Source organism: Penicillium cataractarum (assembly GCF_028827025.1).
Source record: "Penicillium cataractarum strain IBT 29864 chromosome Unknown utg000005l, whole genome shotgun sequence".
In the NCBI taxonomy this organism is placed as follows: Eukaryota; Fungi; Ascomycota; class Eurotiomycetes; order Eurotiales; family Aspergillaceae; genus Penicillium; species Penicillium cataractarum.
In genome coordinates this window covers 5,051,442-5,075,454 of record NW_026622741.1, presented here as the reverse complement: position 1 = coordinate 5,075,454, position 24,013 = coordinate 5,051,442, and the positions used below count along the sequence as shown (strand labels likewise).

At 48.7% G+C, this 24,013-nt stretch overlaps 7 protein-coding genes across 7 annotated transcripts; 4 read left to right on the top strand and 3 right to left on the bottom strand.

The window, feature by feature from the left end:
* Positions 1-381: 381 nt before the first annotated feature.
* On the bottom strand, positions 382-5,395 carry N7496_007543 (ubiquitin-binding serine/threonine protein kinase VPS15; the record flags this gene model as incomplete). The annotated part of the gene is made up of 2 exons (XM_056700472.1): positions 382-4,948; positions 5,202-5,395. 2 exons carry the CDS (start codon positions 5,393-5,395, stop codon positions 382-384), a joined length of 4,761 nt encoding a protein of 1,586 aa, XP_056555885.1.
* A 509-nt stretch (positions 5,396-5,904) lies between these two features.
* On the top strand, positions 5,905-9,310 carry N7496_007542 (uncharacterized protein; the record flags this gene model as incomplete). The annotated part of the gene is made up of 12 exons (XM_056700471.1): positions 5,905-6,056; positions 6,105-6,242; positions 6,299-6,832; positions 6,898-7,178; positions 7,279-7,366; positions 7,440-7,482; positions 7,546-7,566; positions 8,143-8,171; positions 8,441-8,516; positions 8,585-8,619; positions 8,706-8,769; positions 8,873-9,310. 12 exons carry the CDS (start codon positions 5,905-5,907, stop codon positions 9,308-9,310), a joined length of 1,899 nt encoding a protein of 632 aa, XP_056555884.1.
* A 1,667-nt stretch (positions 9,311-10,977) lies between these two features.
* Positions 10,978-12,184, top strand: N7496_007541 (uncharacterized protein; the record flags this gene model as incomplete). The annotated part of the gene is made up of 3 exons (XM_056700470.1): positions 10,978-11,892; positions 11,949-12,022; positions 12,091-12,184. 3 exons carry the CDS (start codon positions 10,978-10,980, stop codon positions 12,182-12,184), a joined length of 1,083 nt encoding a protein of 360 aa, XP_056555883.1.
* Positions 12,185-15,041: 2,857 nt separating this feature from the next.
* Positions 15,042-16,664, top strand: N7496_007540 (F-box protein; the record flags this gene model as incomplete). Its single annotated transcript, XM_056700469.1, has 1 exon — positions 15,042-16,664. The coding sequence occupies one exon, from the start codon at positions 15,042-15,044 to the stop codon at positions 16,662-16,664; it is 1,623 nt and encodes a 540-aa protein (XP_056555882.1).
* Positions 16,665-17,023: 359 nt separating this feature from the next.
* Positions 17,024-19,247, bottom strand: N7496_007539 (uncharacterized protein; the record flags this gene model as incomplete). Its single annotated transcript, XM_056700468.1, has 13 exons — positions 17,024-17,117; positions 17,192-17,422; positions 17,479-17,594; positions 17,656-17,711; positions 17,770-17,873; positions 17,929-17,973; positions 18,024-18,148; positions 18,213-18,318; positions 18,375-18,561; positions 18,619-18,697; positions 18,750-18,888; positions 18,948-19,005; positions 19,073-19,247. The coding sequence occupies 13 exons, from the start codon at positions 19,245-19,247 to the stop codon at positions 17,024-17,026; spliced, it is 1,515 nt and encodes a 504-aa protein (XP_056555881.1).
* A 764-nt stretch (positions 19,248-20,011) lies between these two features.
* N7496_007538 (putative FAD dependent oxidoreductase) lies at positions 20,012-21,694 on the bottom strand (the record flags this gene model as incomplete). The annotated part of the gene is made up of 6 exons (XM_056700467.1): positions 20,012-20,287; positions 20,311-20,790; positions 20,847-20,993; positions 21,047-21,320; positions 21,383-21,508; positions 21,561-21,694. The coding sequence occupies 6 exons, from the start codon at positions 21,692-21,694 to the stop codon at positions 20,012-20,014; spliced, it is 1,437 nt and encodes a 478-aa protein (XP_056555880.1).
* A 699-nt stretch (positions 21,695-22,393) lies between these two features.
* Positions 22,394-23,697, top strand: N7496_007537 (TauD/TfdA dioxygenase family protein; the record flags this gene model as incomplete). Its single annotated transcript, XM_056700466.1, has 3 exons — positions 22,394-22,837; positions 22,913-23,454; positions 23,511-23,697. The coding sequence occupies 3 exons, from the start codon at positions 22,394-22,396 to the stop codon at positions 23,695-23,697; spliced, it is 1,173 nt and encodes a 390-aa protein (XP_056555879.1).
* Between the last annotated feature and the right edge of the window lie 316 nt (positions 23,698-24,013).

Below are 24,013 nucleotides of genomic sequence, written 5' to 3'. Positions count from 1 at the left end.
GTCCTCTGGCGGGGGAGGTGGGGGAGGTGGCGGCTGAAGGGGCCTATCGTCTTTGTTTTCTCTTGATGAGGACGGCATGTGGATAGTGTCTGAAACACAGATTGATGAGGATTTAAATCGGCAGAAATTGAATCGGTATCTGTCGCGGCTCAAGCAATTTAGGTACGTCGATTGGGTATGGATGGAAGTCGGCGAGGTCAGGGCGGGGTCGGTTGCTGAGGAATGGCATTTCCCGGGATATATAGATGGATGCTTGGATCGAACTCCGCAATACAATCCACTACTTGAACAGAGAAACTGTTGATAGATTGAAATTGAATCTGATTTTGGGTATCTATTTGCTACTGATGGAAAACAAAACGCCTTTAGAAAAAGGCTCGCCTACTTAAAGACGTACACCATGCCCGCCCGGTCAACACTAACGATCATCCCGTACGGCTGACGCAGCACCGCGACATCCTGAATGATATCTAGATGACTCTTGAGAAGCATCTGCTGCTGGAGACTAATCACGGTGCTGCGGGGTGGTCGCGGGCTAGCTCCCTTCTTTGAGCCAGCCGCGGCGGTGCCATCATGGGTTGAAGAGCGGGGCATATGTTCCGTGACCATGGAGAGGTTGGGTCCAGGTTGAGAGCTCTCGTACTGTGGCTTGCTCGCGGCATTGCCGTTTGAAACGGCATCTAACCCACTGACAATCATAGAACCCGCCGGATTAGCAAGATCCCAGAACCGTATTCGTCGGTCGCTTCCAGCCGAGACAATGAACCCGAGTTTGCTGTTGCTGCTGGCAGCCTTGTCATCATCAGGAGTATTCAGACCTCCTATGAATGCCAACGTGCCCATTCTGTCCCCGGCGAGGTTCGTGGGTGATGCCGCTGAGCCGTTATTGCCAGACCCGGCATCTAAACCAGCTGCCGCGGGGCTGGTTGTAGCAAAACGGCTAAGCATGCCCTCCGGTCGGTCCTCGTCGACGGGCCAAGCCTCGAAATCTCTTATGTTAGGACGGTGTGCCCGGCCAGTAGCGGCAGCCCGGGAGCTCCGGTGATGACTAGTGGTGGCCCCGCCGTTGGCAGTAGCACTATCGCTGGAATTCAGTGGTGCCGCTTGGTAGACTTCGCGACAGCGGAACTTTTCAATATCCCACACGGTGATTTCATTTCCGTGACTTCCACTGCTAGACACACAAACCCAGCGACCGCGTGACTTGATGGGATGTAACTGAACTCGGTGGATATAGCCCCAACCTGGTAGACCCCAAGCTTTCAGTCGTACACGGAACCGCAAGTCCCACAAATCGAGAACTCCATGAGTGGTCCCGACGAGAAGCCAAGTATGGCGCCGGTCGCAGCAAAAAGTGGTCGGAGTTCCATGATGGACGGGATTTTCCAGGGTGAAAATTGGCAGCATGGTCTTCATATCCAATGCCAGAATGCGGGATGTATTCGTGGCGACCAGAAGCGTCGACTGGCCTTCGTCTCTGAAATGCTCCATCCAAACCGCATACTCTTGTAACCCATTTTCGGCGACAGGTAGCTGATACTCACGGACAAGTTGAAGCTTGCCATACCGAGCAGTTTCGTTGACCTTTTGATAGTCAATTCTGACAGCGTGGATGCTACCATCAGTAGCACCGCTGACGAATGTGTACGTATTCTCAACAAAAGTCAGCGACTTGACACGCGCACCTGCTGAATGGCGATGAGTTTGACGGGATCGAGGGGTCAAATTTCGTTCCAGCCGGATAGTGTCCCAGATCTTGACTGTACTGTCATCAGAGGCAGTCACAAAGAATGAATGATCTGGGGGCACGGCAATGCGGTTGATGGGCCCACTGTGTTCGCCGAAAGTAGCGACCAGATTGCCCTCGGGCTTCCAAAGTTTGTGGATATTCTGGGCATTAGATTTGGGAATCGGCTGTCGAGAATCGAGTTCTTTGACGTAAGGTCCCAAGTCAAACAAGTCTGTAGGATAGTTCTCCGCAAAAACGTTGTCCAACAGTCGCAGCACCACCGGATCGTCACCAGTGTAGGAATGATTGGCACGATATCGTCGTGATGCCGCAACGGCCTGGGTTGGCTTACGGTCGTATGCATGGGAGAGAGCAGAGGGCTGGGGGGTTCCGCCTCTCTGAACTGGGGCATCTACTTTCCCGAATGCATTTGCAGAGCTCGTGCTGGTTTCTGCATATGCCTTTGCAGTCTCATTACGATTCAGCAAATTAATGGCACTAGACTTGCGCTGCACCGGTAGGCCTCTCAACGATAAGGTGTCGGCATTAGTAGGGGTTGTTGATGAGCTCTCTTGACCGGTACTTAGTCTGCGATCCGGAGGAATGAACTGCCGCTCGATATCCGAGCCGGGTGGCGACATTGGCCGCGACCCAGGAGCTGCAGCAGGAGATGATGCTGCAGGGGAAGACGAGGATGATTCAACTGTAATGTTTCGCGGCTGTGGTACTTCAATTCCTTTATGGAGCTGGCTTCGAGTGCGAATATGTTTGCGATGAGTAGATGGTGATCGTTCAATTGTGGTAGAGGCATCAAGTAGCGCGTCTGCAATAGTTCGCGGTCTCTGGTCATCAAGAGTGCGGGTGCGACTAGAGTTCCTTTCTAGAGACGTATTACGTGACTTCTCATTCAGATTCTTGTCGAAGAAGACAGTCTGAGGCGTGACGCCTTGCTGCGAGAGACTGATGATTTCACCTAGAGGCAACGTGGTCTCCGTGTCAACGTCTCTTGATTGTCGAAGTGAGACTCTGCATATGTAGTCCCTGAGCGCCAGAATCTTGAACTCATCTTCTGGCGTCATCCCAAGATTTCGCAACCTTGAGAGCCATTGCTCATCTTCCTCATTCTTGGACTGCGAGCTCATAGACAAACCGACACTTCGACCTAGATGAGAGCCCTGACTGCCAGGTTCCGAGAGACTGAACGCATCTCGACTCGCGGATTTCCAGAATATACCCTTGTCCGTTTTAGAAGCCCAGAGGAAGACCATTTCATAGATATTCCGTGCCATGGGTCGTTTTAGAGCGTCAAGAAGCTCTGCCTCAGAGAAGCCCACAATTTTGACCTTGAGGAATGGCCGAATGAGAGGAGTGAGGATAGAATAAATATCCGCGACCGACAAGAACTTGGTCGACTTGACCACAAGATTTACTGCCGCCTCACGGATCCAAATGTTTGGATGAACCAGGAACCCAATGGTTATATGAAGAAGGTCCCAGGTTGTTGATCGCTGGAACAGTCCGAGATCAGCCATGGCCGCAAGAGAGCGAATCACCTTTTCCACGACGAATTCTTCGGGTTCCGTCATAGATTGAATCATGAGAGGAAGGATATACTGCTCTAGGCTGGTACTTCCAACATATGCGGCAACACCAACCACGGCCTCAAAGAAAGCGCACTTCAAGATCCAATCTCGATCATTCAGATAAGTGTTCAAGTGACTCAGAATAACCTCGTTGGCCTTGAAATTCCCGAAGAACACGCATAGACTGGAAACAGATCCCAAAAAGGCACGGCGAACGGATGCATCTGTATCTGTCAAAAGCGCCTTGGTATGCACCTCAAAGTATTCTAGAAGGTCAATTCGAGCCACATCGTAGAGATTGTGATAAGTTGCGTCCTCCGTCCATCGCGGCTCGAAGCCAACGGGTATCAGCGAAGTCAAGCGAGTATCCGACCGCAACGCTTGAATCATGTCCAGGAACCTCAAAGAGGACTGCGCTAGTGACGCAATACAGGAGGCATACGCAGCCCGAACAATGGGGCTTGGATTGCTCTTGGAGGATATGATGAATGGCTGCAGCCGGGGGAAAATGTATTCTGGGAACAAATAGGCGTTTACCGGAGAAACTACATTGACCATCTCCAGTAATTGAGTCAGTGTGCGAATTGCCGCAACCTTGACAGTATCGGTACGGTCTGCTAGGAGAATCATGATGTAAGGAAGAACTCGGTCGAGCTTTGCCTCATCCGAGAGTCTCTCCGCAAAGGCAAGGAGGATATCGCAGGCTTTGATACGAGCCGAGGCCTTGGATGTTGTCCGGAGATTGGAAACGACCAGACTCAAGAAGATCAAAACACCTTCATCTGACTGCAACCGAGGAGACGTTGTTATTGTTTGGGTTCCGTCGCCATCACCATCGGGTAAATCGAGTTTCACCGGGAGGGTGTTGCCCGTGAGACGGGAAGCTGCATCCGTGCCAGATGGACCGCTTGCCGAAGCTCGAGGTGGAATCCCAAGAAAGTAGGATATCTTGTCAAAGTCCAAGCAGACTCTTTCAATGCGATCATCCGTTTCCCCTCGATTATTTGATTCCGCATCGACCTTGGTTCTCCCAGAAGATGGATCGGTCATGAGAGACATGTACTGGTGAAGGAAGCTGTAGAAATACTCCGGAAAGGCCTTGTTCTTCCAGAAATTGAGGTATTCCTCAGCAGAGTAACGAGACTCTGGCTCCAGCTGAATCATGTGAAGGATTAGCTCCCGAATTTCAGGATCTTCAATCTTCACCAGCTGGCTGTGCTCTGGGCTATATTCGCCTTTCCGATACTTGTACATTTGACTGAGGGTAAAGATCGGAGACTCCAGGAAAAGTTCTGCGATCACGCAGCCCGCGCTGAAGATGTCCATTGCCCAATTGACATGACGGCTGCCCGGTTCCTCACCGGCCACTAGAAATCGCTCCGGGGCGAGGTAGCACGTTCTCCGCCCGGAGATATCAAAGTAGAACGAAAAGTCTGCAGGGTTATCCTCTGGGAGGAATGTCGGTTTGAATGAGGAAGAGTAATCAGATAGGTAGAGCCAGTTCCACGATGTTACCAGAACATTTTCTGTCTTGATGTCACCGTGGAAGACATCCAAGGAGTGAGAATCTCGCAGAGCGCAAAGGAGCTGGAATGCGATCCATTTCTTCTCAATATCCTCTAGAAAGGGGCGAGTACTGCGTAGTTGTCAGAGAATTGGATGAACCACAGGGTTTTTGTGTCGGTGAACATACCTCATTCGATCGTAAAGAGAGCTATGAACGTACTGACGGACCAGGTATCCGCTGGTACTTGTTTCAAGGATCCTCTCATAGCTCAATGCGTTTGGTACATCAGATAAGAGGGTCCGTTCCCCTACATTGGCATATTAGCTTTGCCTGGAGACATTGAAAGATCGGAAGAAACTGACTCATTATTGCTTTGACATACGGTTCCAGTTGCATCGTTGGATAAGGCTTCATGATGACCTTGACGAAAACTAGACCATTTTGCTGCCTAGCACGGATACTCTTCATGAACCTGCCCCCACCCATCGACTTCTCATATACCAGATCCGAAAGCTCCGGTACGTCGATCCCTGCCGACCCCGCCGACAGGGTTGTGAGGGAGTAGCCTTGGCCCATGATGTCGCTTGGGCCTCATCTCCCAGCTTCGCCGATGGAGATGTTGATGCGCCGAGGTGTGACAAGTTGATTAACAAGTTGATAAGCCCGGACAGTGAGGTCACTTGACGCGTCTCCACGTGATAGCGCGGAAAGGCGGTGAGGAGGTGTCCACACTATGCGCTGGACTTGTTTGCGACAGGGGGAGAGCTACTTTTCTTCCACAAAATTGATTGAGACACAAAAATTTGAAAAAAAAGGAGAGAACTCGGATGGGGCCATCTGTGTTCTTATTCAAAAAGAGGCACTACTTTTGATCATGTTCTCTCAGCTGCGTTAACTCTCCATCTCGATCCCGCAGCACTTGAACAACAGTACGTACATTGCGTACTCCGGCAGCTGCTGATCGCCAAGAGATAGGCTGTCCTGCCAAGTGAGCCACCAACTCGCTTTTGAAGAAGCCTAGACTTTCACGACGTTGAGATTTGCTTGCCTATTGATCTCTAACGATTTCCAAGCATTGATTTGTCATGGTTAACGCTACTACGGCTGCAATGAGTGGTCGACGCCATGATACCTCCACATCCGATGTGGCATCGGACCTCGATTTAGACACTTCTTTCGATATTCCCGTCATAGAGACCGAGGAATCACTGTTCGATGTGATTCCTAAGTTATCCCAGTAAGTAAACATTTATTTGTCCATGTTCATTAACTAACACCGCTTCAGTTTCATTAGCATGGCTGTTGGCGAGATGGCCTATTCGTTTGAGCAAATGAGATACGGAGCTCGAGGTCATCGTCTCAGACAATTGGTCCATGCTCTGGCACAGGACAGTCATAACCCCTTCATCATTGTTGCCTTGATGTAAGGATGGTCTATTCCAGAACCTATGATTCCAATGCTGAACAGTCTCACCACAGGATACTGAAATGGGAGTTTTCCAACGTAGCTGAAGACGACTGGGGACTGAACGAGAGCCGAGGGGCAGCATGCGAGTTCGTCGCCTGGCAGTTTCTTTGTCACCTGAACCAGCGAGAAACGATCGAATTCCTCCTGGAAGAGCTTCCAAGCCCCAGACGCAGGTCAACAAATCTCATTGAAGTGGAAACGGGAACCTCCCGTCTTACTAGGGGCGCGACAGAGTCCACTCCTCTACTATCAGGTGCTTCCACACCTGGTCGCCAATCAGAGCTGGGCAAACAAGGCCCCGAGAACCAGAATCGTCGGGCTTATCTGGGTACTCAGACTGAATACCTGGATGATTGCAATTTCTCAAGATACTCGAGATTCTTCGGACTAAATGCGTTGGAAGTTGCAGCTGTTGCAGGTGCGAAGAGGTTCCTGAGCCAGCGGGTTGTTCAACGCGTGGTCAACGACATTTGGAATGGCGAAATCGTGTTCTGGGATTCTCTCACGGTACACTCAATCAAGAAGCCGCAAATATTCAACAGGAAGTGAGTCAGGCATCGAGTCAGGGTGAATTTAGTTGATGGTGCTAATACTTACCTTTGCTGCTCAGAACAGCAGATCCCTATTCGCGGCTACGAGTTCCAGTCTACCGGAAGATGTTTGAAGCAGGCTTCTTCATCTCATTCTTGCTGCTGTACTATTCAGTACTCGTCGAGCGCAAACCGAATGGTCTTGGGTTCTTTGAGATCTTCATGGATGTTTGGATCGTGGCCTTTGCTTATGATGAATTGAGCGGGCTCATCGATGCTGGGATGTTATTCTATCAGGCGGATTTCTGGAGCCTGTGGAATCTCGGAATTATTGGCGTCGGATTCGCTTTCATCATCACCAGTAAGTTCCAGATCCCATTTTCTTGTTCCCAATTCCGCCTTGGGGAAGTTGTGAATCTCCCGGCTGTGAAGAATTTGGGAGCTGACGGAAGATCTTACAGGGGCCATCGGATTAGCCAGGGCTGATGAATACATTCTCGACCTTTCATTTGATATTCTCTCCCTGGAGGCGTTGTTCCTAGTGCCAAGGTAATATGATCTACGCCCCCAGGTGGTACACGCAAGGGAAGCCCCATTTCTGACGAAAGGCGGGTATCTGCAGGATCTGCTCACTCGTGAGCTTGAACTCATACTTTGGCAGTCTGGTAAGTTGTGCTCCACTGGGAAAGTTGCCTTGCACCAAAATTAATTTATAATGGTGCGACCAGATACCGGTGCTGAAAGAGATGGTAAGGATCTCAGTTCCAAAAAACTACTCGAGGGCCAAAGGTCCACAAGGCTGATTCTTCTACTTTTATTTGCGACAACCTCAGACAAAAGCATTCTTTCGATTCTTGCCAGTCGTGATAGTCTTGTATATTGGTAAGGATTGGGGGGTGGCTGAGATGCACAGCCCCACTCAAGATGAAGCACAGTTCTGACATTCGGGTGGATCCCTGCAGGGTTCCTCACCACGTTCACTATGCTGGCCCGTGACCGCTTGTCCCTCAAGCAAATGTCGTGGATGCTTGTCAAGGTGTTCTTCGGGTATGGCGGTGACTATCAGGTTCTGATGATGAATGAGTCTTAAGCTAACCATGTGAGGCAGATCGGGCTCTCTCGGTTTGGTGGGTTTCCCTCCTATCTTGGTGTGTTGGCTTTTGTGGTGACCTACGGTGGCTGAATTGATTGGATAATAGGATAGCGCATCGGATGTAAGTGGCATGCAGAAGCGGCGGTTGTACAGCGCTACAGTTGGCATCCCGGAGGATTGCCAAAATGGTTGGCTGTCGCGTTTACTTGACTGACGCGCTAATGTGGTTTAGATCTCCCCGATCTTCGGCTATGGCTTGATGTAAGTTCGTGGATGATTAGCCTGCGCCCAGGACAACAAGAGGAAGAATCCCGCATGCACGATCGATCACGTTTCGCCTCGCGCTAAGTGACGCCGACCTGCATTAGCTGATTCCTCCTCTTATCGTTTTTTTCTTTCTCTATTTTTAATGCGAGGGCTTCTGTAACGGCGTCTGCCTGCGACTACAGCCCCACAGTTATTTCCACGCTCTCCTACAGTGATCGGCGTCCGCCTCGCCTCAAGAAGTATGCTAACCAGAAGGGTTACAGGATGATTTTCGTCGCTATGACCAACATCTTGCTGCTCTCGTCACTGATTAGTTTGATGAGCATGAGTCTAGAAGGCGTATGTTTCCGCTTGTTGGTTCGTCCAATGTTGGATTGTTTACTGATCCTTGGGGCCAATTCTTTTAGGTGATGCGGCACGCCCGTGAGGAATACCTGTTCCAGTTAGTATACTTCCTTTTAAGAGCATGAGGACCAGCTCTATGAAAAAAACCCGCAAAGATCCCCCACTAACGGCGAATTCTTCTAGGTTGTCCATCTATGTCTTGGAGAGCAGTAATTCCCGGCGTCTGACGTATTTCATGCCGCCCCTGGTCAGTTAGCGCCCAAACTTCCTTGGCAACAGTGTCAAGGGACTCACGGAACGGACATTCTGTCTATATTCTAGAATGTTTTACAAGCTTACACACTCAACAGAATCTTATTCCCCTCCTCTGCATCCGCCCCATGCGATTGTTCCTATCGGCGGGAGTTGTTCGTCGAGTACGCATTATGCTACTTCGGGCAACCCACTTGCCTTTTGTCATGATGATTTGGGCATATGAGTCCAGCCGACGACATCTCCATCGACCGACTACCCGCCTCCCCCCACTCTCCACGGCACGACCTCATGGTACTTTAGGTGGCGAACCGAGTGTCGCGAGATGTCAGGATCCACTTCACTCCTCTATCACTGAAACCCGTCGAACGGACCCTAAGCACCGACGAATCAGCATTGACCTGCATGATTCGCGCGAACCAAGTCTGGCGCGGGCCGAAAAGACACAGCTTGCGGAGATCCTGAGCGCTGTGGATCAACTTCGAGAGCAGGTGGAGCGCGTAACGACTGGACTTTCCACGCAGAAACGGGGCTGAACGACTTCAATGGTACTTTTGCTGCTGATTATTCTTCAAGTTGCAAGCGAGAAGAAATAGGGGAAAGAGGTTCGTTACTCTAAGAGTTGGGGGCCGCCAGCCCTTAGCTCGAAGCTCTTAACTCCACGCACTGCCCCCTGCATGGACCAGATTAGCCCTCGTTCGTTAGTTGGGGGCAAGTGTGGGTTAGCGGGCAGCCACTCTTACGCTTTGCATTTATTCGAGGTCCCCAGGATAAACCCCCATAGATGACAGACCAAACCCGTGATGGGGCGATGGGATGGGGCCATCTCTTATTTGCAAGGCGATTTCTTCTCTTTTCCATCTTGGTGTTTCATTTTGTCTCGATAACTGCTGAGGGCTGTCCGCGAGGCACTTTTGAGAATCAGAGAAAGCGTTGCCTTTGCCTATGAGCACATGTTACATAGACTCAATCCTACAGAGGATACTAACAACCTGTGTGGCTTGGCTGGAAAATTCCAGGTACCAACTGTGTGAATACAACATAATATGTACAAATTAGGTGGCTTGGATTCTCGAGTATGTAGCACCGGCGGTCACGATGATGGGCTTTAGATCAATTTTGCTTGAAGATATGATGACTCAAACATGCACATAATACATTTCATTTTCGGACTGCGATTTCTCTCAACTACACCCCTTGGAAAGAGACGCGGCTGAGTATACTAGAGGCGAGCAATCACTGTCACACATGGTGAGACACCCATGCACCTTCTCAAACCAGGAGCCAAAATCTCGGGTTCTGACTCCTTTCCTGTTTGGCCAGTTCACCTGCATGGTAGCCCAAGCTGTTGGACCAACCATTCCAGCGGTGACTAAATGAATGGTTAGCCTTTTCCGAAGATTGCGGGCCACAGCCGCCGTTGTATAGGCATCAACCCGCGTGCAATGTCTACCTTCGAGTCTTCTGCAAGTGACTGAAGGAGTCTTCTGACTATCCGTTTCCACTATTTTGCCTTCCAATTTACGGGAGTATCCGTTGTAGCGCCCCCTGTTGTCTCGACGTTGTGCTGCTCGGCAGCCAGAAGAGAGGACTCTGTAGAAAGGGCTAAGACTGGCCTAGAAACGAACGATAACTACCAATGACATATTATATTATGTATTTTTGAGGCTAATAAAGTGGAAACTACGTGGTCATTATGATCTTAGCGCTAGGCATCTGGGGCAATGGAGCCTGGTCTATGCGGACTGGGGCAGACCTTCGATCTGGCTTTCGGACAGCCCCAAACCGTTAGCCTTCCACAACCCCCCACTCGAGGTTTCCACCTCCTTTGTAGGTTACTTATCCCCTCCCCCAGTCTTTTTCCATTCCAAAATCTGCCTTGTCTGGTGAAGGAGTCAAATCAATCGGTTTCTTCACGCCTACGGTCTCGATGCGGCACCGACTTTTGTCTCCAAATGACACTGTGCTCGTTCTTCACCCCTCAGCCACCTTTCATGTATGCAGCTACTCATCACCAACAGCGATAGCTGTTGATTTACAACTCCTTATTTATACTTGGCGCTTCTGCCATCTTTTTTGATCCTTCAGGATTAAAGACTCGGTCTGGTTGGCTTTGAACTTTTCGGAGGTTGTCATCTTTGGCCCTTTTTGCACATGCTATTGCTCTAGCTGCCTGTATTGGTCCTGTCAGCAGCAAGACACTATGGACCGAACATCTCGTCGGCCATCATCTATGGCGTCTTTCATGCCAGAAGCTGCCTATGCGTCGCCGGTATCAGCAACATCATCCCAGGGGCGGGGATTCCCGGCGACGGTTGGGCTTGGTATCTCTGGGCTTGAAGATTCCTATGATCCTATGACGGGTTACTCCAGTCAATTACCTTTCTCTGCAAATTCTGCCACACCAAATAACCTCACATCGACCGAGAATTTCTACATTCTGCCTTTAGACGCCGACGACTTTTGTGGCAGGTCGTGCTTCGAGATCTACAATGGCATTCCGGATCCTTCGCAATCCTCGCTCGGTTTTTACGATACTCAGCCTGTGAGCCTGGCCCACGGCTATGAGCCTGTAATGGAGGTTGATGCCGGCCATGGCATGTTTCCGAGACAAATGAATGGCATGCCGGGGATCTGGCCGAATACGCCACTTTCAGCACCCCCGTCGCCGCTACAATCTATACCTACCGCAGCAGATCGGACAATAGAAAGTCAGTGGAATCATGGAATCTACCCGGAGGCAAATACTTCTTTTCATCCACAGGCTTCAGCACAGTCTATAGCGCTCCATCCACCAATCCCACCTGCGAGCCAGAGCAACCCAAGTAGGCCCACCAGAGCCCACCACACCAGTGCCATGCCAGCTATTCCTTTCCCTCAAGGTGTATCCTCGAATGACAATACAGCCAACGCTGCATCCAAAACGACCAAGCGAGGCAGGAAACCATCCGCAGAGAAGGGCTGCAAATGCCCGGTGTGCGGCTTCTACTTTACCAGGCGCTCGAATTGCGTCGCACACCAGAAGAAGCATGACCCCACTTTCCATCGAGCGATACCTTGTGATGAATGTAGCAAGTCGTTTGGAAGGAACGCAGATCTTCGGAGACATATCGATACCGTGAGTGTTGGATTTAGAATGTGTTGACAAACCTCGAGCTGATCAATTTCTGTTAGGTTCACCGTGGGATTCGGAAGCACGCCTGCAAATGGTGCAATCGTCGTTACACTCGGTGGGAAAATATGGCTAAGTCAGTGATACCTCAAAGAAGTTGTGTTCTTTCTTATAGCATATACTGACAGACATCTCTCGTACTAGACATTTTGCAGAATGTGAGGAGCGGCCAGAGAATGAGAGGACGCCCTCCCCCCCTTCGTCGTTTGTCTCAAGATCCCGAGTACTATTCTGTTAGTTCTGCTAGACTGCAGAACTAGTGCACCAGCTATCAGTGATCTAGCTGAGGCCGGGGCGCGGTGTACGTTCTCAAGAGACTATAGGGCTGCTAGATAAAGTCGTCCAAAGGAGAACACAATGCGTCCGATTTTTCTTTCGGTGCACAATCTAGCAGCCCACGGGATTGTGTATTTGAAGGTCATGGCATCAGGCATCGCATTCGGGTTATGCCCGATTTTTTGGCGTTAGAATGGTCGGATTTGTCTTTTTTTTGCAGATTCTTGCATTTACATTGTCTTGTTGCACCCCGATGCAAAGGAGGAAGAATTGTTGCCCCTTATGTAGATCTATCCTTGTTTGTCAATTTGCATCCATGATTTGCCTGGTCTAGTTGAATTTATAAACCCCTCGAATGTCAATTTTGTTGGTCGCATTGCATCCCACTACTTTTGGCGTGATTTCGTGCAGGTGGGCTTGGATACGCGCGCGGTAAAGCGCACGGAGCGGGTCCTCCTCGTTGCAGTTTGCACCTTGCTACTAACTTATTCACTTCTTAGCTTACGACTCATTTCCACTGGACCTCCACTTCCCATATTCCACGCGAGAGCAAGCGGGGACCCCGAATGGATTTTCAACGTGTCTCGGAGGGCCCTCGAGGGCACGCAAACCACTTGTGAGTTGGTGAGACCCCTGTCCCCCTGAACCAGAACTATTGTATCGAGATATACAACGGCCACGAGTGTGTGAATACGCTTCGTGATGAAAGAAAACTGCAACCTATTTCTGGATCTGAGATCATTCTGATATCGAGTCTTCTCTTCTCCTTGTCCTCCGTAGAAAATCCACCAAGCAGCACCTCAGTCTCACGGAAATTCACCAGGGGCCTGACCAAGTCTCGACCCTTGCCGCGCTCCACTCCACAAAGCCGAATCACACGCTAAGGATGGGGCGATGGATCTTCGAAGCAGACCGGCCGATGATCGACGCTGACGGAAATGCAATTTCAAAGCCAAAGCCCGTGGTCTTGTAATTGGTCGGGCCCCTTTTTGCTCGTTCTCCGGACGTTATCCCGGACAAAGCGCCTGCCCCAAGCTCCCTCCCCCAGCAAGCTTAGCTTGCTACAAAGTACGGAAAACGTAGTGCTGCTAATTGATACGAGAAGCATCCCTGCACCGCATTTGTGCAGTCGTGTATCGGAAGAAAATGCTGGCCATTTTACTTTTACCTATTTCGGCAACAGTATTTCGTGCCTTAGCGCGCTTTTCGGCTAGGCAAAGATCGAGAGTCAAACTTCTGCGTGGGCTCGATTTCTACTTTCCCCCGCACGCTCTGACTTCTCCCTCCGAGGTCAATGCTCGAAAGCAATCTATAGAAGCGAACAACTTTCTGTGTGTACCTTCGCTGATTCTCAGACCTCTTGATCGACAGCCGAGAGTGAGCCCGACGATCAACGGTCATTTAATGGGTCCGTGACGCAGGACGAAAGCCACGGACCGAGCTTTCGTCTCCTATTTCCGGATTACTCCGTAAGCATCGAATCCCTGATCGCGCGGATGTAACTGGACACTCAATTGGGAAAAGGGGAAGATATCACAGACGCGCTAAGAGCGTGGTGGAGATTAAATCCAGATTATCTTTTATGAGCATCACATTTCGTTCTTATTATTGGCAGCAATCTATTTCGTGAGACGTCCACTGCTGATGCTGTGGTATCACCTGTCCCCGCGCCCTTTCTTGTTCGAAGAGTGGTAGATAGGGAGCTCGAAAAATGAAGAGATAAGACCTACCAACGCTTCCATGCTCTTAAAAGCACCGCAGGAATGAATACACTGGTGCAGAAAAAATGGCAAAACCACCAAGTAATCCATACTAGCGACCAAACTATACGTGTAGCTCACTAGAACTGGCCTAATTTCTCGGCTTCATCAATATCAAAAGTTTCTTCCCACCGGAGATATTTTGAAAGTATCGTACATGAACATGTCCAATTCATTTATGGATTCATCAATAGAGGGCTTGAATCGAAGAAAAAAAGATGCAACAAGCAATCGGAGTTCCATTTCAGCAAGACTGGCAGATCATTAGTAATTGAACAAGAACAATGTCTTGGTGCACATTTCACATACTTAGACCCAATTCACTCACCTTTGTGGGCTAATGGAAAACGGAGTCAAAGCCTCCTTTAACTTATGGTGGTTGACGCATAACCAACGCTCTGGAGCAAAGCTATCTGGGTATTCGAATGTTCGTGGATCGTGATGAATTGTCAAATTTTATGTCGCAACGTTTGTCCAGCAATCGGTCAATTGAACTTATCATCTCTGTGATAATGAAATAAATGACTTACAGCCGTGACGAATACTTACACAGTCTAGTGTCTTTGGGAGTACTGCGATGGTGGTAGGGTATAGACGAAAGGTCTCATTTAGAACCGCCTGCAGATATGGTAACTTGTTGTATGTCTGTTTCATGAAATATAGTAACTCCTTTGCGGTTGAGCCCCCATTTTTTGCCCTTACTTTATATCTCAGATATATCGTCTTTGCAGCGCGATTGATTTATGTATCTATTTGATGCCGCTCACTTGACTCCAAATAACTTTAATGTCTTTAAATAGAGAGTAAAATATTCTGTCAAGTCCAGAAAGCCAAAGTTTTCAAAACTAGGATTCTACTAGAGATGTCTGGCGACGACCAAGTTCTAATCTTGCGGTCAGGTAAATCCTTAAGATTGCCGGGCCCGCTTGCTTCGTTCGATTGGGCTTCTCGTATTCCTCGAGCACGGTGGGGCTCGTACTTTTCAAACCCATCGCCTGCAACAACGCGCCATTCATGACCTTTCGATAGCATCCCACTCGAAATACTCGCAATCATCTCATGGCATCTCAGGTGCCACAGGCGTCAGGAGCTGGGTCCCCAGCGCGCGGCAACGTGCCCTGGGTTGTTGGCGTACCCCTCGAGATTCTGTCAATGATTCTGTCCTCCCTGACCAATCGCGATCGCAAGTCTCTGCGACTGACATGCAAAGTGTTCCGGGATATCATACCGTTATGCCTCTCACGGGTATTCGTCTCTGCCAACCCCCTGGACATTGAGGTGTTTCGCGCAGTGGCAGACCATCCCAAATTTCGACATCAAGTTACAGAAATAATCTGGGACGACGCGCGCTTCATTGCAGCTCCCCCTCTTTCAGAGGATGAATGGTATGCGATGATAGATGATGGAATTCAAACACTGACACCCAGATCGCCTGAGATTGACCCTGAAAATCATCCCCCATCCTGGTTTCTCAGAGAATGCGAGGACAACATCCAATTCATCGCACATCGGAAGTCCTGGGATCGGGACCATCCTTATCATGTCGCACGACAGAAACAAGTCGATGCACAGATGCCTCCAGAGGAAAGCTTGAAGTACTATCAGAAGTTATTGCGGCAGCAGAACGAAGTTTTGGTCTCACGGAGCGACGAGAAGGCTTTTGTCTACGGTATTGACCGATTTTCAGCCTTGAGAAGAGTCGTCGTTACGCCCGCAGCACATGGGTGGCTTTTCTCTCCGTTGTATGGAACCCCTACAATCAGATCACTGCCTTATGGGTTCAATTACCCGATTCCGCGAGGATGGCCTACGGTGGGCTTATGGGAAGTTGCCCAGTATCCCCTCCCCTGGTCAGAGGCACCAGAGGAGTATAAAGAACAATGGCATGGAACTCGAATCGTGCTCCGCATCTTGGCTCACTCCAATCACAATGTCTCGGAGCTTAGCTTTGACGCTATGTCGCTCATAACTGCTATTAATTTCATGATGCTAGAACAACCGTGTGAGGAGTACGATCATTTTATGACGATATTGAAGCGCCCTAAATTCAGTCACCTGGACCTCCCACTTTATGTTGGAGGAACTGGAACATATCTCTGGGCTAGAGAAAGCAGTGGAAATCTTCGTCGTGCTCTCAGTAAAGCGAGAGACTTACAACATGTCAGCTTTTCGACCACACTCGATCCTGGCCCTAGGGGCCCGCCAATTCCGTTGACAAGTGTCTTCCCAGTCGAAGATTGGCCAACACTTCGTCACTTTGGCCTTTTTCGTTTTGATGTCTCACAAACTGACCTTTTGGGTTTACTAAAACTCCTGCCAAAAACACTGCAGTCTGTTGAGCTTGGTTTTCTCGACATGAGCCGTGACGGAGGTCGTTGGAGCGATCTCCTGGAGGCCATTCGGGCAGAACTGCCGTGGTCAAACGATACCCACAGACCAAGGGTTAGGATTATTATGCAAGGCTACGAGCGGATCATTGGGAGGGGGTTATGGCTAGAACACGAGGTGGATAGATTTCTGTACGAGTCAGGGGAGAATCCAGCGCATGAACGGGATTCAAACAAACCTCAATACGGCATGGGAGAAGCACGCGACTTGTTCGAGCCCGAGTTTACAAGACCTCACCTGGGCCCTCGAGAGCTTGATGAATTGGGTATCATTCAATGGGGACGATCTCAGTGACAAATTAATTGATAGATTGACCAATATTATTTGGAAAAGTCATACGATTGGCAGGGCTGTGTGTTTCATTGCAGGTACTACCGCTTTAGCCCTCCTTCTCTTGAAAACAAACTTGCTAGATGCTCCTAGATTCTTATACATAAGGATATTGGTTCTGAGACCACTGCTTTTGGCTGCTGCTACCGCTTGAAATAGACTGGACAGGACGTGTGACCCTCACATGAGGCGGATGAACTTAGAAGAACTTACTTCTCCCGGCTGTTGTACCTTGTCCATTGAAACCGTTCACGAATTGTGGCACTCGACCAGGGAGGGGTCAAAGGAAATTCGCTCGATGAACGTTCCAAATATCACGCAATTCAGAGCTTCAGAGGCTGATTAGTGTCTACGGGAGTCACGGAAATGGAGTCAGAAGAAATATCTTCTGCTTCTTGTTCCTGGCTGCTCCAATCCCTAAAGAGAGTCGTTAGAACCTGAGTGAGGTCACAAGAAAATAAGTCAAACCCGCTCTGATTGCAGTCACGTACCTCCGTTGCCTTCCCTCCTTGTGATCGAGATTTCGGATAACAAATGTCGTGATGATCAAAGCAAAGGATATACAAGACACTGTAATAAATCCCTTCTGGTATTCTGGTGCATCGACTTGTTGCCACACAATGAGTGGGAGCCATGCTTGGAAGACATATGCCATCTCGTTCATACTGCCTATTACAAGCGCTCGCTCCTCATTATCCTCAGAGCATATCTCGTGGGCCCAACTGTAATTGGTTGTTAGACCGGGCAGTTTGGTTCACTATAACAAGAGATGACTTACGCCATGCATAGCCCGCTGAGACCGAATCCTGCCCCAGAGATGATGTAGCAAGTCCATTTCCATCCGATTGGAATGTTCCATACAGCTAGTGAGACATAGCTTATAATGTTCACCACCTAAGAAGAAGCTGTCAATATAGGCGGATCCTGCTGAAAAAGGCAACACTGAGGGACTCACAGCGCCAAATATGATCGGGGGCCAGCGACGGCCATTCAAAATTGTGTCTGAAGACCCTGCAATATATGAGTATACGTTGACTAGTTTATGGCAGCCCATTCGATTTTCGCTTACAAGCATAAGCAAGCGTTGTTACGACTTGTACTGCATTGGTCGTTGTCGGGTATGCGTTGATCTGACCCACAGAGTATTTCGGATTCGTTGAGTGTTTAAGAAATCTACCTATAAGTCAGATAAAGGTTGTTGAATCTAGGTCTTTCATATGTGACATACTGTTGGAAGACAGGCTGTCCACCGACAGCACCATTGTTAAAGAGCCTAAGACTGGGTTTAGCAAAGCTGGCACGAACCGGGATTATAGCACGCACACATATAGTAGCGTCAACAGATAAATGTGCCAAGAAGAGAATATCTTCTTTAATTTTGCTTTCGTGAAGGGGCCTCGATCCTTTCGACCCTCAAGCTGCATCCTTTTTTGTGATAAGGCAACTTCCTAAAGTTTGATAAGCGTCAAATGATTCCATAACTGGTGAGATTATGTAGCAGAACAAACGAACCTCCTTGGTAAGGTACCACGGGTTGGAAATCTCCGGAACATCAGGTAGCACGAAAAAGCCGCTGATCGCGACTGGAAGAGAGATGACACCGTCGATCACGAAAAGCCTGGCAAATATGGTCAGAAAAATTTTCAGAGCGGAAACAGGGCCTTGTTTGCCTACCATTGCCACCCCTTGAAGCCCCCTTTGCCTCCAAGGTGATACACAGCATCCATGAGATAACCGGAGAACATACTAGCAATGCCACTGCTGGTATGGAAAATGCATGATCTTTTGGCGAGCTCATCCCGTCGATACCATGAACCGATAATGTACTGCATTCCCGGATAGAAGGTACTTTCCGCCAGACCTTGAAGTAATCGATATTAGTGTGTAAAGGTGCCTTTGGAAGAAGATGTGTGCTTACCAATAAAGAACCTCAATACATAGAATTGAGTGGCAGTATTGCACCTGGACAGCGAAAACGTAAGGACTGTCCATAGGAGCTGAAAGATTTAGCACGAGGGTCATGATGGGTCACCTTTTTAAAAAACCTACCTCTGCAGCCGGTATCCAGTATCTTGGTCTTACTCGTGTCAACAAGATGTTGCTTGGGATCTCGCCAATGACGTATCCAACTGTCCAGCATGCTTGCATATAATTCAGTTGGTTACCGTACAGGCCCAAATCCTCCTTCCTACAGGTTAGATACTGTTAGCTAAGTCCAGTGCTAGAGAACTGCGGGGGTTAACGTACATCCCAGACACGAAAGCATTATTGATATTAATTTGGTCAAGGTATTTGATGAAATAACCTAATACAGTCAGTGTCGGCCCTATTTCCAGGCCAAAGCAGTAGTCTCAATGAAATGGACGACGTACCTAATGACGCAAAGGTCAGAATAGCAGTATCTAATTTGAAAAGCAACCGACGTTCCTCCGGCGACTTATCAAAGGTATCCCAGATATAACTGGTCCATTTGCGCTTTGGAACCTCCTGAACCTTGGGTACTGAGCGAGGAACTACAGCTTCGTCTGCTTGAGAGGCGGCTGTCATTTTATCGAAGCTAAAGGAGTTGAAGTATTATCAAGCTACAAGTAGACCCTGACATTCTTTGGAACCTCTTATAAGGGTGTAAACAGAAACCTCGCGCTTCATCACTCCGAGTGGAGTAGGCTACAGCTTCCAAAGAATGGCAGTATCTGGGGCTTGATCAGATGCCGACGCTCCAACCTGCCAAGGACTTTGGAATCTATTGCGTGATGCTAGGATTTTATGAGCAAATTGTTGAAACATAGTGGATTGGTGATATGCTGGATCTGCGGATGTCTAACAATCAACTTCATGGGAAGGGATAGTTTCAAATCGAGATAGTCGAATTACCGGAGCGTTTATTTACGCAATTTCTGCAAGTATGGAGAAAGACGACCGACGGACTGAATCCGAGCCTGCTATCTCCTGGGGTGCGGGGAACTACCTGAGGGCAAGAATTATCACCCGCACTACAGAGCTCGTCATCGAGTCTGCGGATGATGTGTCCAGGTGTACTACCCACGGCCCCTTATAGAGGAAATCCGTGTAGTCATAATAGTTTAGACCACAGAAGCTCATAGATACTGAACTGAAGTATTAGAAAATGAATGAACTAGGTCTGCAAAACTTGGTGAAAATCTAGACGTCCATCAATAGATTGCCCGATATTTCACCCCTGGAGTCGGATACGTTGATTCAACTGAGCAAACTGTAATGTATGTGACCAATATCCGGAAATGAGATTTAATTGAATTTAGGCTGGGAAATATTCTATGTTGAAACAAAATCTATGCTGAGACCTTCACTTCTGGTAGCGGTTCGGCAGTGTTACCGAATGGTATAGCGCCTTGGAACAGCAAAGTAAGTCTCTCGGTATGAGCTTTCTTTCCCTCTAACCAGGAATCCGTGTGACCCTCAATCGAAGGTAATTCCTGCTTTGTCCTGCTAGTATTCACCCATTCGATGATCTGCTTGACGTATGCTTCTTCCTCGCCTTTGAGCGAATGGAAACTCCTTCCATATCCTTTCAGATCCACTCGTTGCTGATATTCCTTCCTCAAAATCTCAACTGGGGAAGCCGAGCAACCCCAGAGAAGAATGCTGCGACGGCAATTGCTTGGAATTCAAAGAGGGTGAATGTAGCTGTATAGAATGAGACGCCCACAAATGCCAAGGTCGGATCAGGGATATAGAATATATCTTGATGCAGATTGTGAAACTGCTGACCATTGGTCACGATGGTGGTTTCACTGGGCTTATTTTTGTTGTAGTCTGGAAGGAATGGGAGGACCATTTGGTAGCCCGTGCAAAGCACAATTATGTCGATGTGATCCAGAGTTTCGCCAGACTTTAGACGCACTGTAAGAGGGAGATGCTCCGAGTTCGTCTCCGAAGAGGTAATTTCAAATGCTGCGACTTCTCCAATTCGAGTTGCATTGCTCGGAAGGGCAGTCTCTGGGATATCAAAGGCGCCATTCCTAGTACTCTGATATATCTTTCGCGCCACAGGACTGATTTCTCGAGCTATGTCTGCAGAAGATACTCCTCCTCCAATGAGAAGAACATTCTTGAAATCAATTTAGCAAAGGATCAATTAAGGGTACTCAAAAGTTGATGACTCACCTTTCCTTCAAATCCGTTTGAATTCCGGAATGACTTAGAGTGTGTAATCCGTGAAGGCCACTTATCCTTGGATTCGGCCAACCCTTCAATGTCTGGGATTAAGGGCGTGTGATAGTGGCCAGAAGCAACAATAACGGCATCAAAAATCTAGATTTATTGTTAGCACCCATTCTTAAGTTTCCACCTCAAGAGGTACTGACCTCCGAATGTTGACGTTCAACCAAATCCTTTGATGTGGAGTCTTCATCCAATGAATTCCAAGACACGTGCCATTGTGTCCCTTCTTTATAGACCTTGGTGACTAGAGCACCATAGACTGTCGCTTTGTCAACACCAGCTTTCTTTGATGTATCTTGGATGTAGTCCTTTAAAATATTGTGCCTGACGTATGGGGGTGTTCCCAGGGGCCAGGCGTTGAGTTTGGTTCGTAGCAACGAAGTCGGAACGTTATTGACGAGACCATCGTAACACGGTCTGGGGAACCATAAGCCTGTGAACTTTAAAATAAAAAGCAGATTAAGACAATTGTGACATACCCCGGCGGAGCATGAATTAGTTTCCGCCTTTCTTTTTCATCTCGTTCATCTCTGCCGCGCTTCTCGACGTCGGCCGGCTTGACGCATGGGTAATGAAGCTCAACCGGCACTCGCTTGTCATGGAGCCTGCAATCAATTTAGAATTTGATTCGGAAAATAGTAAATATTGAAGTCTTACCACACCCCTCCTGCAGCTTCGCTTCTTTCAAACACCGTGACATCTAGTCCAGCTGCGAGAAGATGGCCAGCACTCACCACACCACTAATACCGGCTCCAATGACCGCAACGCGTTTAATTGTACCGTCGGCCATGTTTTTGTCAAGCTCTGCAGTGAGATGAAGAGAAAATATCCTGAATTTATTCTATTTTGCTTCGATGTTGCACTATTAAAGTTGTCATCCCCGCCTCAAATCGAAAATAGCTCGGCTGTTGTCCCCAATGAAGCATTTATGGCTTGAAATTTCGTCATTTCGGCTATCGCGTGGATGTTTAGCCAAACACGGCGAGAATAGGCTTGGTTTTATCTATCGGATCACTCGGCATCATTCTTGAATGATTAGAAATTGACAACATACGATCGGCGTGATTTCCATCGCGGATGAGGAGATGCGAATCTTCCCCACTTGTAGTGATGCGGCCCATTGTGATCATACATTGGGGCCGAGTCATGTCAACGAGAACGTGTGAAATCATTCTATTGGATTCAAGTGAGGGGTAGGCCATCCAAAATTTCTGGACAGACAACAAAAGCACCATCAAGAACGATTCCTGATTTGAACTGTTCCATCTCGGCCACTCAAGAAGGACGAGTTGTACGGAAGGCGTGATGCGCCCGCTTGATGAGGTGCTTGGAGTGACACCCTCGGCCTACTCTCGCCTGTTGGTATATACTGAGATCTAGAAGAATGGTGCTGGCATATATAGTCTTAGAAGCCAAGTATACCAAGTCTGTTACCAAACACCCATTGTTAAGATAGAGCGCAGTATTCAACTTTCACTGAAAAACAATCATGGCTCCCGTTGCTATCGACCCTCGCATTGTAGACGTTGCAGTGCCCAGAAAAGACACTCTTGGTCTTCCTGAATCTGCACGAGCTCGCCTTGAAAAGGCAGGAATTGACCTGAGCGAAGGTTATCCCTATAGACCGTCGCGCCCCCTTTATCTTGACGATGTCTACAAGATCAGAAACGAGGATCGCCCCCATATAGATCCTGGAACTCGTGCCGATCCCGAAAAGAAAGCGCTTCTCTCTGCGGCAAAGGAAGTGATTCATCTTACAAGACATATTGGAACCGAGATTGTCGGTCTTCAACTCAAGGACCTGACAGATCAGCAGAAGGATGAGCTTGGTCTACTCATCGCCGAGCGCAGCGTCGTCTTCTTCCGGGACCAGGATATTTCTCCGCAACAACAGAAGTCCCTTGGGGAGTATTTCGGCGAGATCGAGGTTCATGTATGAATCCCATCGTAGACACAGCTGGCCTTGACGAAGAATTCTGACCTGAGCATCATTTTCTCATTCGAACAGCCACAAGTACCTCAAGTTCCGGGTGTTCCTGGAGTAAGTGTGATTTGGCCTGCCCTTCAAGCAACCGAAAACCCAGCCAGCTTTCGCCGACCAGGAGGGGCATCTCGATGGCATACCGACCTCGTTCATGAGAGGCAGCCTGCCGGAGTGACACATCTTCATAATGATACTGTCCCGACCATTGGAGGAGATACTCTGTGGGCTAGCGGATATGCTGCATATGAGAAGCTCTCGCCCGCTTTCCGCAAGATTATCGATGGCCAGACTGCCATCTACCGCTCTGCTCATCCTTATCTCGACCGTGAGAATCCTGAAGCCGGGCCACAGTATGTTGAGCGCGAACATCCTCTTGTACGTGTACACCCAGCCACAGGATGGAAGGCGCTCTGGGTGAACCGAGCTATGACAAGCCGGATTGTCGGTCTCGATAAGGCAGAGAGCGACCTGATCCTGGGATACTTGTACGATGTCTATGAGAAGAATCCCGACATTCAAGTGCGTTTCAAATGGAGCCCACGAACCAGTGCCCTGTGGGATAACCGGTATGTAATACTTGGGGAGAAACCTATTTCTGTTCCAACCGCTCATCCCGCCTCAGAATCACGATTCATAACGCCAGTTGGGATTATGAAGGATCGCAGCCTAGACATGGAACCCGGGTAACCTCTTTGGCAGAGAAGCCGGTCTTTGACGCGAAGGCGCCGACTCGACGAGAGGCATTGGGGTTGCTGGGGCCTGAAGAAATTGAGGAGCTTCAGAAGTTTAGCCAGCTTGAAATAAGATGAGTCCCAGGGCTGCCAAGCACTTCCAAACTATATATACATCAGGCTTGAGAATGAATAGTAAGACTTTTGTTCTGCGAAGCTAAACCGTTAACCTGAGCCTAATACATATTAGTGATCTTCTGTAGAAGTACTAAGTCACTTACCTTTGACATAGTCGGGCTTTGTTTGTTAATTGCAAAAAATACAGAAATTCAAAAAGCTCATGGATTGTTGAGTTGCTGTTGTCGACAAGAGACCGTAGAAGGGCCCAATCTGCCGATCGATACCGCCTTTGGGGAAGCCCCCCCCCCCCCATGGCCACCGCCCGCATTTCTTC